The following is a 14,045-nucleotide window of genomic DNA, read 5'->3' as shown; positions in this document are numbered from 1 at the left end:
GTGTTTTTTTAAGGGCAGGATGGCTGTCAGCAACACATCCAATATCATCACACTGATTGGAGTCAAGGTTGGCTCACTCCTGGCTCCAATTAGCTCTGGGAGAAGTCATTAAACTAGGGCTTCACATACTTTTTCCTCCCTGCACTGTGAATGTTTACATGTTATGTGCAATTAAATCATGGCAACATCTAATGTTTGTGTAGTATTATGTTCAGCAGGACTGTGTTCTTCTATTGTTGTGACTTAGATGACGTTCAGAGCACATTTTATGCCCAATTCATGCAAAACTCCACGTAATCCCAAGGGGTTCACATACTTTTTCTTGCAACTGTATATTACATTTATTTATTCATATACTATTACTTCTTTTTTTTTTTTTAATTTGAGCAGAAAATCTTGCAATTACGCGTTTCTATTCTTTTCTAGGGCAGTAAAAACACGACAAAAACGTGCAAATTTAATCAAAAATGTGCCCGCGTACGGCCAGCTTGCTCCGTGTCGCCTGTAACTGATAGACATACAGTTTCACTCCTTGGGTTCAGGTTAGGGGTTAATTATTATTTATTTATCAGGATTTATTTTATTTATATGTGTATTTATTTGATTTATTTTACATTTATTTATTCATATATTATTACTTTTTTTTTTTCTGGCAGAAAATTGGGTTCAGGTTAGGGGTTAATTATTATTCATTCATCATGATTTTTTTTATCATGATTTTTTTATTTATATGTGTATTTATTTGATTTATTTTACATTTATTTATTCATATATTATTACTTTTTTTTTTTTTTGGCAAAAAATCTCACAATTGCGTGTTTCTATTATTTTCTAGGGCAGTAAACATGCGCCAAAAACGTGCAAATTTAAACAAAAATTTGTCCACGTACGGCCAGCTTGCCCTGTGCCGCCTGTAACACTCCTTGGGTTCAGGTTAGGGGTTAATTATTATTTATTTATCATGATTTATTTTATTTATATGTGGATTTATTTATTTTTTATTTGAGCAGAAAATCTCACAATTGCGTGTTTCTATTATTTTCTAGGGCAGTAAACATGCGCCAAAAACGTGCAAATTTAAACAAAAATTTGTCCACGTACGGCCAGCTTGCCCTGTGCCGCCTGTAACACTCCTTGGGTTCAGGTTAGGGGTTAATTATTATTTATTTATCATGATTTATTTTATTTATATGTGGATTTATTTATTTATTTATTTTTTATTTGAGCAGAAAATCTCGCAATTGCGTGTTTCTATTAGTTTCTAGGGCAGTAAAAACGTGCCAATTTAAAATTAAATTTGCCTGCTTATGGCCAGCTTGCTCTGTGCCACCTGTAACCGATCGACATACAGTTTCACTCTTTGGGTTAATTATTATTTTATTTATCATGATTTTTTTGTTTATGTGTATTTATTTGATTTATTTTACATTTATTTACTTATATATTATTACTTTTTTTTTTTCTTTGAGCAGAAAATCTCACAAATGCGTGTTTCTATTATTTTCTAGGGCAGTAAAAACACGCCAAAAATGTGAAAATTTAAACAAAAATTTGCCTGTGTACGGCCAGTGTGCTCCGTGCCGCCAGTAACCGATCCACATACAGTTTCACTCCTCGGCTGATGTGAAGTCATCCTGGATTTGTGGAGGTGTCACCGCCATTGTTCTGAGAGGCGACAGTTTCTACGACAACTCGCCGTAATGTCCAGAACAATGGCTCCAAATTACAGGTCTGCCGTCTCCGGGTGTCATCCTCTCAATTCCAGACAATAAGGAGCAGTTGGTTCTTCGCATTCATGGGAACTCCCCCCCCCACCCCCCCATACACAGATATATGTATATAAGAGGACAGGACAGCCAGGAGGACGCGCTCATCCTTGAACCGCAATGGTGTCCACCGCCGGTCTCCTCGTCTTTATCGCCCTCTGCGTTGGTTCCGGTAAGTCCCCAAAATATTCCCGCGATCTCTGTTGGGGGCTCACAATACTCTCCCAATATGTCCGATATTTATAAAAAACGATGTCCTGTAACAAAAATATTTACAAAAAGAAACATAAAAGATACAATTAAAACCCAACAATACATTGCCTGAGCTGGAAGAGACTTCAGGAACAAAGGATCCATGGTGCGGATGACGCGCGGATTTTGTGCACATCGCGGTTCACACCGACGCGTTTTTTGGGCTTTTCGCAGCAACGATCTGCAGTCCATTTAACACGGATTCTTACGGGGCGCGCTCACATCTGTGCTGCGTTTTTGGGAAGAGTCTGGGACTTTTTTTTTAAACACAAAACAATGCGTTTTTAGTCTGATAGACTTCAATATGCTGCAGAGAAGAAGGCGGTGCATTTTTGTAAAAAAATTTTTGATGCGTGTTGCAGTTTTGTAATCTGCCCAACAACAAATTGCTTAGGTGTGAACTGGACCCCGCATTCACTATATCCGCTCTCCCCGGACCCCGCATTCACTATATCCGCTCTCTCAGGACCCCGCATTCACTATATCCGCTCTCCCCGGACCCCGCATTCACTATATCCGCTCTCCCCGGACCCCGCATTCACTATATCCGCTCTCCCCGGACCCCGCATTCACTATATCTGCTCTCCCCGGACCCCGCATTCACTATATCCGCTCTCTCAGGACCCCGCATTCGCTATATCCGCTCTCCCCGGACCCCGCATTCACTATATCCGCTCTCCCCGGACCCCGCATTCACTATATCCGCTCTCCCCGGACCCCGCATTCACTATATCTGCTCTCCCCGGACCCCGCATTCACTATATCCGCTCTCTCAGGACCCCGCATTCACTATATCCGCTCTCCCCGGACCCCGCATTCACTATATCAGCTCTCCCCGGACCCCGCATTCACTATATCCGCTCTCCCCGGACCCCGCATTCACTATATCCGCTCTCCCCGGACCCCGCATTCACTATATCCGCTCTCCCCGGACCCCGCATTCACTATATCCGCTCTCCCCGGACCCCGCATTCACTATATCCGCTCTCCCCGGACCCCGCATTCACTATATCCGCTCTCCCCGGACCCCGCATTCACTATATCCGCTCTCCCCGGACCCTGCATTCACTATATCCGCTCTCTCCGGACCCCGCATTCACTATATCCGGTCTCCCCGGACCCCGCATTCACTATATCCGCTCTCCTCGGACCCCGCATTCACTATATCTGGTCTCCCCGGACCCCGCATTCACTATATCTGGTCTCCCCGGACCCCGCACTCACTATATCCGCTCTCCCCGGACCCCGCATTCACTATATCCGCTCTCCCCGGACCCCGCATTCACTATATCCGCTCTCCCCGGACCCCGCATTCACTATATCCGCTCTCCCCGGACCCCGCACTCACTATATCCGCTCTCCCCGGACCCCGCACTCACTATATCCGCTCTCCCCGGACCCCGCATTCACTATATCCGCTCTCCCCGGACCCCACATTCACTATATCCGCTCTCCCCGGACCCCACATTCACTATATCCGCTCTCCCCGGACCCCGCACTCACTATATCCGCTCTCCCCGGACCCCGCACTCACTATATCCGCTCTCCCCGGACCCCGCATTCACTATATCCGCTCTCCCCGGACCCCACATTCACTATATTCAGTCTCCCCGGACCCTGCATTCACTATATCCGCTCTGCCCGGACCCCGCATTCACTATATCCGCTCTCCCCGGACCCCACATTCACTATATTCAGTCTCCCCGGACCCTGCATTCACTATATCCGCTCTGCCCGGACCCCGCATTCACTATATCCGCTCTCCCCGGACCCCACATTCACTATATTCAGTCTCCCCGGACCCTGCATTCACTATATCCGCTCTCCCCGGACCCCACATTCACTATATTCAGTCTCCCCGGCCCCCGCATTCACTATATCCGCTCTCCCCGGACCCCACATTCACTATATCCGCTCTCCCCGGACCCCGCATTCACTATATTCAGTCTCACCGGACCCCGCATTCACCATACTGTCGTACTTTGACTGACAATTGCGCGGTCATGCAACACTGTACCCAAAAGGGACTTTTATCATTTTTTTTCAGCACAAATAGATCTTTGGGTGGTATTTTATTTTTTGTACTATAAACTAAAAAAGAGCAAATGTTTTGAAGAAAAAAAAGTTTTTCTTTGTTTCTATTTTAAAATTTTGCAAACAGGTAATTTTCTTCACTGATGTGTGTTGATTAGGCTGCACTGATGGGCACTGATAGGCTGCACTGATGAGGCGGCATTGGTGAGCATTGATGAGGAGGCACTGATATGCACCACTGAAGGGCATTAATAGGTTGCACTGAAGGGCACTGACTGGCAACACTGATAGGCGGCACTGATGGGCAGCACTTCTGCAGCACCTGCAAGCTGGATTTCTTCTTTCCTCTCCCGCTGGTTTCAGCTGCAGCAGAGAGAGCCATACAGGGGATCGGTTCCAGTAATTGCCCCTCCCCCCCACTATGCTAATCACCCTTACTGTACACATCTGATTCACCCAGCTGGTTGGGCCCCCCCAGTGCTGCCGGCTTCCCTCCTCTCCTTCCCACCGGCAGCTGCAAGCATACAATAGGATCCTTCAGGATGGAGAGTGGGGGAGGGGTCACATTTACCTGCCCCTTTCTTTCCTGAATGAACACAATGAGGGATAGGTGCTGATCACTCACCATGTTCATTCACAACTGAAGCATAGTAAACTGTGTTGTTCTTTTTTGAAGAGGGCGCTTTCAGGTTGGCTGTATGGGGCTCTGTGGTTTCTAACAGCAGCCCTACCCATCAGTGCTGCCTATCAGTGCCCATCGGTGCTGCCTATCAGTACCCATCAGTGCTGCCTATCAGTACCCATCAGTGCTGCCTATCAGTACCCATCAGTGCTGCCTATCAGTGCCCATCAGTGCCCATCGGTGCTGCCTATCAGTGCCCATCGGTGCTGCCTATCAGTGCCCATCAGTGCCGCCTATCAGTACCCATCAGTGCCGCCTATCAGTACACATCAGTGCCGCCTATCAGTGCTGCCTATCAGTACCCATCAGTGCCGCCTATCAGTACCCATCAGTGCCGCCTATCAGTACCCATCAGTGCCGCCTATCAGTGCCGCCTATCAGTACCCATCAGTGCCGCCTATCAGTGCCGCCTATCAGTACCCATCAGTGAAGAAGAAAAATTACTTACAAAATTTTAAAATTAATTTTTTTGATTTTTTAAAAAAATTTTAGTTTTTTCTTAAATTGTGTTTAACCCCTCCCCCTCCAGAGGATTTACCCCCCCTCCCCCCTCCTGATCAGGCCATATTTTGCGATACGGCGCTACGTTACTTTGACTGACAATTGCGCGGTCATGCAACGCTGCACCCAAATTACATTTCCATCCTTTTTTCCCCACAAGTAGATCTTTCTTTCGGTGGTATTGGATCTCTTGTGCGCTTTTTATTTTTTTGCGCTATAAACAAAAAATACCAACAATTTTGAAAAAAAACCCAATATTTTTGACTTTTTGCTATTAAACAAGTCCAGTAAAAAAATTTTAAAAAACAAATTTCGTCATAAATTTCGTCCAGAATGTCTCTCGCTCCGTGTCTTCGCTAAGAAATAATCCCGATACATGTAAATGAATTGGTTTACGGGAAAGTTACAGCGTTTACAAATGGCGGGATATATTGAGGGAGTTTTTTTGCAATTTTTACTAGTAATGGCGGCGATCAGCGACTTATAGCGGGACTGCAGCGGGCATTCTGACACTGGGGGGGGGGGGGGGGGAACTGACTAACTGCCAGACAGAGGCTGATGTGTGTTCAGCAGACAGAGGCTGATGTGTGTTCAGCAGACAGAGGCTGATGTGTGTTCAGCAGACAGAGGCTGAAGCGTGTTTGGCAGACAGAGGCTGAAGCGTGTTTGGCAGAAAGAGGCTGAAGCGTGTTCGGCAGATAGAGGCTGATGTGTGTTCAGGAGACAGAGGCTGAAGCGTGTTTGGCAGACAGAGGCTGAAGCGTGTTTGGCAGACAGAGGCTGAAGCGTGTTCGGCAGACAGAGGCTGAAGCGTGTTCGGCAGACAGAGGCTGAAGCGTGTTTGGCAGACAGAGGCTGAAGCGTGTTCGGCAGACAGAGGCTGAAGCGTGTTTGGCAGATAGAGGCTGATGTGTGTTCAGGAGACAGAGGCTGAAGCGTGTTTGGCAGACAGAGGCTGAAGCGTGTTTGGCAGAAAGAGGCTGAAGCGTGTTTGGCAGACAGAGGCTGAAGCGTGTTTGGCAGACAGAGGCTGAAGCGTGTTTGGCAGACAGAGGCTGAAGCGTGTTTGGCAGACAGAGGCTGAAGCGTGTTCGGTAGACAGAGGCTGATGTGTGTTCAGGAGACAGAGGCTGAAGCGTGTTTGGCAGACAGAGGCTGAAGCGTGTTTGGCAGACAGAGGCTGAAGCATGTTCGGCAGACAGAGGCTGAAGCGTGTTTGGCAGACAGAGGCTGATGTGTGTTCAGGAGACAGAGGCTGAAGCGTGTTCAGGAGACAGAGGCTGAAGCGTGTTTGGCAGACAGAGGCTGATGTGTGTTCAGGAGACAGAGGCTGAAGCGTGTTCGGTAGACAGAGGCTGATGTGTGTTCAGGAGACAGAGGCTGAAGCGTGTTCGGCAGACAGAGGCTGAAGCGTGTTCGGCAGACAGAGGCTGAAGCGTGTTCGGCAGACAGAGGCTGAAGCGTGTTCGGCAGACAGAGGCTGAAGCGTGTTCGGCAGACAGAGGGTGAAGCGTGTTCGGCAGACAGAGGCTGAAGCGTGTTCAGGAGACAGAGGCTGAAGCGTGTTCAGGAGACACGCCTGCACCCGTGATGCTGACAACATATAATCTGAACATCGGGTGACTCTTTCTCTCTTTTCCAGCCTCATCTCTGCAATGTTACACCTGCACCTCCCAGAGCAGCAACTCCAAATGTATGACGGCGACCAACTGCTCCGCCTCCGACACCACCTGCATGACCTCCGTTGTGGCGGGAGGACTCGGTAAGAGAAGGGCGGGGCCCGGGGATCTCCTGTGTGTTCTGATCCACCAGATCATCATCATCTCCTATCTCCCGATGATTGAGGGGAAACTTTGTAAACATTTAAAAAGGTCGATTTTCTGCGTGAACGACTCACGAACCATCCCCCCCCCGTAATGTGCCCAATCCGTGTATTTCCTATTCTCGTCAGCTCCATCTAGTGGCCGTCAGGAAGTGGTTTCCTGAAATACCTCAAGTCAGGAAGAAAAACACATTGTGGCCACTAGGTGGAGCTGGCGAGGATAGGAAATACACTGATTAGGCACCCATAGGAATCGGCACACAGGGGAGGCGCACCTACAGGAGAGCTAACCTACTGTATGTGCCGTACCTGAGGGATCCCTCCAGAAGCTGGGAATCAATGTTCTAGACCGATACTACACCTCTACTACTACACTGCTATTATACAGCAACTACACCACTACTAGACTACTGCTACACTGCTATTACACTGCTACTACACTACCAATACACTGCTACTATGCTGCTGCTACACCTCTACTACACCGCTACTATGCTGCTACTACACCTCTACTACACCGCTACTATGCTGCTACTACACCTCTACTACACTGCTACTATGCTGCTACTACACCTCTACTACACTGCTACTATGCTGCTACTACACCTCTACTACACTGCTACTATGCTGCTACTACACCTCTACTACACCGCTACTATGCTGCTGCTACACCTCTACTACACTGCTACTATGCTGCTACTACACCTCTACTACACTGCTACTATGCTGCTGCTACACCTCTACTACACCGCTACTATGCTGCTACTACACCTCTACTACACTGCTACTATGCTGCTACTACACCTCTACTACACTGCTACTATGCTGCTGCTACACCTCTACTACACCGCTACTATGCTGCTACTACACCGCTACTACACCTCTACTACACCGCTACTATGCTGCTACTACGCCTCTACTACACTGCTACTATGCTGCTGCTACACCTCTACTACACCGCTACTATGCTGCTACTACACCTCTACTACACTGCTACTATGCTGCTACTACACCTCTACTACACTGCTACTATGCTGCTACTACACCTCTACTACACTGCTACTATGCTGCTACTACACCTCTACTACACTGCTACTATGCTGCTACTACACCTCTACTACACTGCTACTATGCTGCTACTACACCTCTACTACACCGCTACTATGCTGCTACTACACCGCTACTACATCTCTACTACACTGCTTCTACAGTGATAGCTGCTAGTTTCCCGGTCCTGTGCTGAGTGGTTGCCCTGCTGCTTCCTGAACACGGGAGGTCGGCCGCTCGGCACTGTTGCCATTCAGAGAACACTTTGCATCTTCTTAATGAATGCAAAGTGTTTTCTGGTTTGATGAGGTGGAGACTGTGACATCATCACCCCGCCTCTCCACCTCATCCAACCAGCAAGGCATTCTCTGAATGGCAACAGTGCCAAGCGGCCGACCTCCCGTGTTCACAACTCAGCAGGGCAGCTGCTCAGCAAGAGACCCAGAAGCTAGTAGAGATTGGTGCAGTTCAGGTGTATTAGGGGCTTGGTAGTGGTGTAGTAGTAGTGATATAGTAGCAGTGTAGTAGAGGTGTGTAGTAGTGTAGAAGAGGTGTGTAGTGTGTAGTAGAGGTGTGTAGTGGTGTAATAGAGTTGTAATAATGGTGTCGTAGAGGTGTGCAGTGTGTAGTAGAGGTGTAGTAGAGGTGTGTAGTGGTGTAATAATGGTGTTGTAGAGGTGTGTAGTGTGTAGTAGAGGTGTGTAGTAGAGGTGTGTAGTGGTGTCGTAGAGGTGTAGTAGAGGTGTGTAGTGGTGTAATACTGGTGTCGTAGAGGTGTGTAGTGGTGTAGTAGAGGTGTGTAGTGGTGTAATAATGGTGTCATAGAGGTGTGTAGTGGTGTAGAAGAGGTGTAGTAGAGGTGTGTAGTGGTGTAGAAGAGGTGTAATAATGGTGTTGTAGAGGTGTGTAGTGTGTAGTAGAGGTGTGTAGTGGTGTAGTAGAGTTGTAATAATGGTGTCGTAGAGGTGTGTAGTGTGTAGTAGAGGTGTAATAATGGTGTCGTAGAGGTGTGTAATGGTGTAGTAGAGGTGTAGTAGAGGTGTGTAGTGGTGTAATAATGGTGTCATAGAGGTGTGTAGTGGTGTAGTAGAGTTGTAATAATGGTGTCGTAGAGGTGTGTAGTGTGTAGTAGAGGTGTAATAATGGTGTCGTAGAGGTGTGTAATGGTGTAGTAGAGGTGTAGTAGAGGTGTGTAGTGGTGTAATAATGGTGTCGTAGAGGTATGTAGTGGTGTAGAAGAGGTGTAGTAGAGGTGTGTAGTGGTGTAGAAGAGGTGTAATAATGGTGCTGTAGAGGTGTGTAGTGTGTAGTAGATGTGTAATAATGGTGTCGTAGAGGTGTGTAGTGTGTAGTAGAGGTGTGTAGTGGTGTAGTAGAGGTCTAATAATGGTGTAGTAGAGGTGTGTAGTGTGTAGTAGAGGTGTGTAGTGGTGTCGTAGAGGTGTAGTAGAGCTGTAGTAGAGGTGTGTAGTGGTGTAATAATGGTGTCGTAGAGGTGTGTAGTGGTGTAGAAGAGGTGTAGTAGAGGTGTGTAGTGGTGTAATAATGGTGTCGTAGAGGTGTGTAGTGGTGTAATAATGGTGTCGTAGAGGTGTGTAGTGGTGTAGTAGTGGTGTGTAGAGGTGTAGTAGAGGTGTCGTAGAGGTATGTAGTGGTGTAATAATGGTGTTGTAGAGGTGTGTAGTGGTGTAGTAGTGGTGTAGTAGTGGTGTAGTAGAGGTGTAGTAGAGGTGTGTAGTGGTGTAGTAGAGGTGTAGTAGAGGTGTAGTAGAGGTATGTAGTGGTGTAGAAGAGGTGTAGTAGAGGTGTGTAGTGGTGTAGTTGTTGTGTGTAGTGGTGGGGGTCACCATTGTCCAGTATGTGGGGGTCCTGGGGTCACAGTATGTGGGGGTCCCGGGTGTCCCAGTATGTGGGGGTCACCATTGTCCAGTATGTGGGGGTCCCGGTTGTCCCAGTATGTGGGGGTCCCGAGTGTCCAGGTTGTCACCCCGCTCGCTCTTCTCTCTCATCCACAGGGAGTTTGTCTGCTTCCAGCATCACCAAGACCTGCACGTCGGTCTGCGCAGAGACCGGATTCAACGCCATTGTTGTCTCCACCAAAGTGTCCTGCTGCACCACCAATCTCTGCAACATCAGCGGGGCTTCCAGTATAAAATCTACCTACACCATCCTGGCTGTGGCCCTCGGGTTCCTCAGGGCCCTCATGAGACAGCTGAAGTAAAGCCGGTCTATGCTGTGTATTCATCTTTTTTTGTTGTAAACCTTTTATAGAGTCCATCCACCCCGGGGCCACCTTTCGTTTTTCATTTCAGTAAAGCTTGCACCATGTACAGACAGAACGGTGGCCCTTGGGTTCCTCGGGGCCCTTGTGAGACCTTCGAAATAAAAGCTTGTGTATAGGATGAGAATGATATAATATTCTTCATGTTGTCACCAATAGACTGTTTGTACAATCTGGACCCGCTCTTCTCCATCGTTTCAACGCAGAGGAACCCTTGAGGTAGCGGTAGCACCACCCCCTTAGGAGTCGCTGCGTTTTGGGTCCCCCTAGAGTCCTGCACAGCCAGGCAACGCGCACCTTCTTCACACTCGCGCACTGGAGACAGTAAACAGTCCTTGAGCTTGGCGTCTTTGGTTTTATTAAGGGGTATCAAACTTGAGGGGTGCAAGGGATGTCCAAGGACACTGTGAGGACAACTATGTACAAGTCCATAGACAACAAAGCTCTTCTTGAAGATCTCTCCAGTCCTCCTGGTGTACCACATCAGACCCCAGATGAATCCTCCTCTTCACCTGGCTGCCTGAGGGCCTCCCTGGGCAAGGGGGTCCAGAAACTGCACAGCAGCCCCGGCTGAGGAGCTAGTTGGGTTTGCCACCTGACTGCCCTCTCCCCTTATCTGACCCAGGGGGTGCAGGATTAGTCGCTCAGTCCTCTCCTATAAGCGTGGCGGGTTGGTGACTGCCTTCAGGCTTTACGCTGGGCTGGCTCCTTCCCTGCTCTACAAGATGTCCTCTTTTGGGGACGGTTGAGGTAGCGGGATCCTCCTTTCAGCTCCAGCCTGTAGGTAGGCCCCTCCCTGGGCTCTCTCCCAGGCTCCGCACTCCAGCCTTCTCATTCTGACCAAATCCTGCCAGGTTCTGCGATACTTAAGGGTTGCCTTGGTGAAATGCTGAGCCTCCTGCCAGGGGATTGGCCAAGGTCCCTCAAGTATGTAGACCTGAGCTTCTCTCCCTTCTCCAGAAAGCTGAGCTGGGAGGGCTCCAGAAAGGTCTGACCTTCAGAACCTCCCTATCCTTTCCTGAGGTCACATAACTCCCAGGATGTCCTCTTTCGGGGACGGTTGAGTTAGCGGGATCCTCCTTTCAGCTCCAGCCTGTAGGTAGGCCCCTCCCTGGGCTCCCTCCCAGGCTCCACTCTCCAGCCTTCTCATTCTGACTATATCCTGCCACGTTCTGCGATACGTAAGGGTTGCCTTGGTCACTATGCTCAGCTTCCTGCCAGGGGATTGGCCAAGGTCCCTCAAGTATGTAGATCTGAGCTTCCTCCAGAAAGCCGAGGTGAGAGGGCTCCAGAAAACTCTGACCTTCAGAACCTCCCCAGCCTGTCCTGAGGTCACCTCACTCTCTCACTTCCAGGATGTCCTCCCTTCGGGGACGGTTGAGGTAGCGGGATCCTCCTTTCAGTTCCAGCCTGTAGGTAGGTCTCTCCCTGGGCTCCCTCCCAGGCTCTACACTCCACCCTCCTCATTCTGATCAAATCCTGCCAGGTCCTGCGATACGTAAGGGTTGCCTTGGTCACCATGCTCAGCCTCCTGCCAGGTCCCTCAAGTATGTAGGGATTGGCCAAGGAATTGGCCAAGGTCCCTCAAATATGTAGATCTGAGCTTCCTCCCCTCCTCCATCAATCCTCCAGAAAGCTGATCTGGCAGGGCTCCAGAAAGCTCTGACCTTCAGAACCTCCCTAGCCTGTCCTGAGGTCACCTCACTCCCAGACTGACTCATCCCAGGCCGCTATCCAGCCTCTGCCTAAAAAAAATATCTAGCTCCCCCTAGCTAACATAACTTTCCGGTCTCCGGGAACCCCTTCTAAGAAGGACCACATCTACGACTCATGAGACATCAGTGCGGTGGTCAGTGGGAAGAATGCTCCTAACCCTTGTGGTCATTGGGAAGAATTATCCCCTTACAGCAGGGGGGTCTCCAAACTGTGGCCAGATGTGGCCCTTTTCTAGCCTTTATCCGGCCCTTGGGGCACTGACACCAACAAAGGGGTACTATTTCTTCCACTGACGACACCTATAGGGTACTATTCCTCCCATTAATACCAACGATGGGGCACTACTCCTCCTACTGACCACCATCCTGGAGGCCATGTTTATTCTCACTGATGCCTGGCCTGAAACATTTTCTACCCCCCACTGGCCACAATCCGGCCCTCCTAAAGTCTGAAGGACCACAATCCGGCCCTCCTAAAGTCTGAAGGACCACAATCCGGCCCTCCTAAAGTTTGAAGGACCATAAACCGGCCCTTTGAAAAGTTTGGAGACCCTTACCTTACAGATAGCTGCAAAGATCGATGGTGTCAGACGGAACTTCTCTGAGAGGCAGAAATTGTTCCTTGCTCAAGGAACCCCCGAGCAACCCCCCGAGCAACCCCTGCTCTGGAGGAACCCTGATCTGGACACACGGTATCACGGTGTAACGGGGCCACTTTTGGAGCTTGCACATACGGATAGAACGGTTCTGAATCCATCACAGATCCTTCTTCAGGTGGAGCAAGCTCAGATACAATGAAACAAACTACAGAATAAATCGTGAAACAACCGAAAATGGGTGTCAACCGAAGCAACCAATAATAATATACGCTATATTAAGGGGCTCTCTAATGAGCACATGTGATATTAAGGGGCACTCTGATGGGCACATGTGATATTAAGGGGCACTCTGATGGGCACATGTGATATTAAGGGGCACTCTGATGGGCACATGTGATATTACGGGGCTTTCTGATGGGCACGTGTTATATTACGGGGCTCTCTGATGGGCACGTGTTATATTACGGGGCTCTCTGATGGGCACGTGTTATATTAAGGGGCACTCTGATGGGTACATGTTATATTAAGGGGTTTCATACACTTTCACAGGGTCACCTGGGCCACTTCACCATGTGCCTGGTCCTCACTCCTCATCATTGGTCCAGAGGCATCCAGCTCATAAAAGGAAAACAAAAACAGCCGCATGGTGTAGTAAACAAATCCAACATTTATTAAAACTTAGCATACACAGCGTCACCCCACGACAAAACGCGTAGGGCGGAGTTTTGTGACGTCGTCACGTTAAGGACTGGGGCCATCATATGGTGACATTGTGTATGTTTCATTTTAATAAATGTTGGGTTTTTATACTACACCATGCGGATGTTTTTGTTTGCCTTTTCTGAGCTGGATGCCTCTAGACCACTGATGAGGAGTGAGGACCAGGCACATGATGACGTGGCCCAGGTGGACCTGTGAGTGTACGAGGTCCGGTGAAAGCTGTGGAACCCGGGATTTGTAGGAGATCTGGATAGCTTTAACCCCTCGCCTACCAGGCACTTCTACCCCCTTCCTGCCTACAGGGCACTTCTACCCCATTCCTGCCTATCGGGCGCTTCTACCCCCTTCCTGCCTACCGGGCGCTTCTACCCCCTTCCTGCCTACCAGGCACTTCTACCCCCTCCCTGCCTACAGGACACTTCTACCCCCTTCCTGCCTACCGGGCACTTCTACCCCCTTCCTGCCCACCGGACACTTCTACCCCCTTCCTGCCTACCGGACGCTTCTACCCCCTTCCTGCCTACAGGACACTTCTACCCCCTTCCTGCCTACAGGGCACTTCTACCCCCTTCCTGCCTACAGGACACTTCTACCCCCTTCCTGCCTACTGGGCACTTCTACCCCTT

The 14,045-nt window shown here is 49.1% G+C and overlaps 1 protein-coding gene across 1 annotated transcript; it reads left to right on the top strand.

Moving 5' to 3' along the window:
* The first annotated feature begins 1,886 nt into the window (after window positions 1-1,886).
* LOC149428184 (lymphocyte antigen 6E-like) lies at window positions 1,887-10,527 on the top strand. The gene is made up of 3 exons (XM_089667622.1): window positions 1,887-1,938; window positions 6,878-6,997; window positions 10,120-10,527. The coding sequence occupies exons 1-3, from the start codon at window positions 1,887-1,889 to the stop codon at window positions 10,323-10,325; spliced, it is 378 nt and encodes a 125-aa protein (XP_089523748.1). The 3' UTR covers window positions 10,326-10,527.
* Window positions 10,528-14,045: the final 3,518 nt, after the last annotated feature.

Source organism: Staurois parvus, unplaced genomic scaffold (genome assembly GCF_062004578.1).
Source record: "Staurois parvus isolate SC_StPar_1 unplaced genomic scaffold, SC_StPar_1.0 ptg003431l, whole genome shotgun sequence".
NCBI classification, from domain to species: Eukaryota; Metazoa; Chordata; class Amphibia; order Anura; family Ranidae; genus Staurois; species Staurois parvus.
This window is presented reverse-complemented; position numbering and strand designations above follow the sequence as displayed.

Excerpts from the sequence above, each read along its gene's own strand:
- LOC149428184 (XM_089667622.1), top strand. The coding sequence starts at position 1,887 with ATGGTGTCCACCGCCGGTCTCCTCGTCTTTATCGCCCTCTGCGTTGGT. Across the intron at positions 1,939-6,877 it reads CGCCCTCTGCGTTGGTTCCG|CCTCATCTCTGCAATGTTAC; the intron begins GTAAGTCCCCAA and ends TCTCTTTTCCAG. Across the intron at positions 6,998-10,119 it reads CGTTGTGGCGGGAGGACTCG|GGAGTTTGTCTGCTTCCAGC; the intron begins GTAAGAGAAGGG and ends TCTCATCCACAG.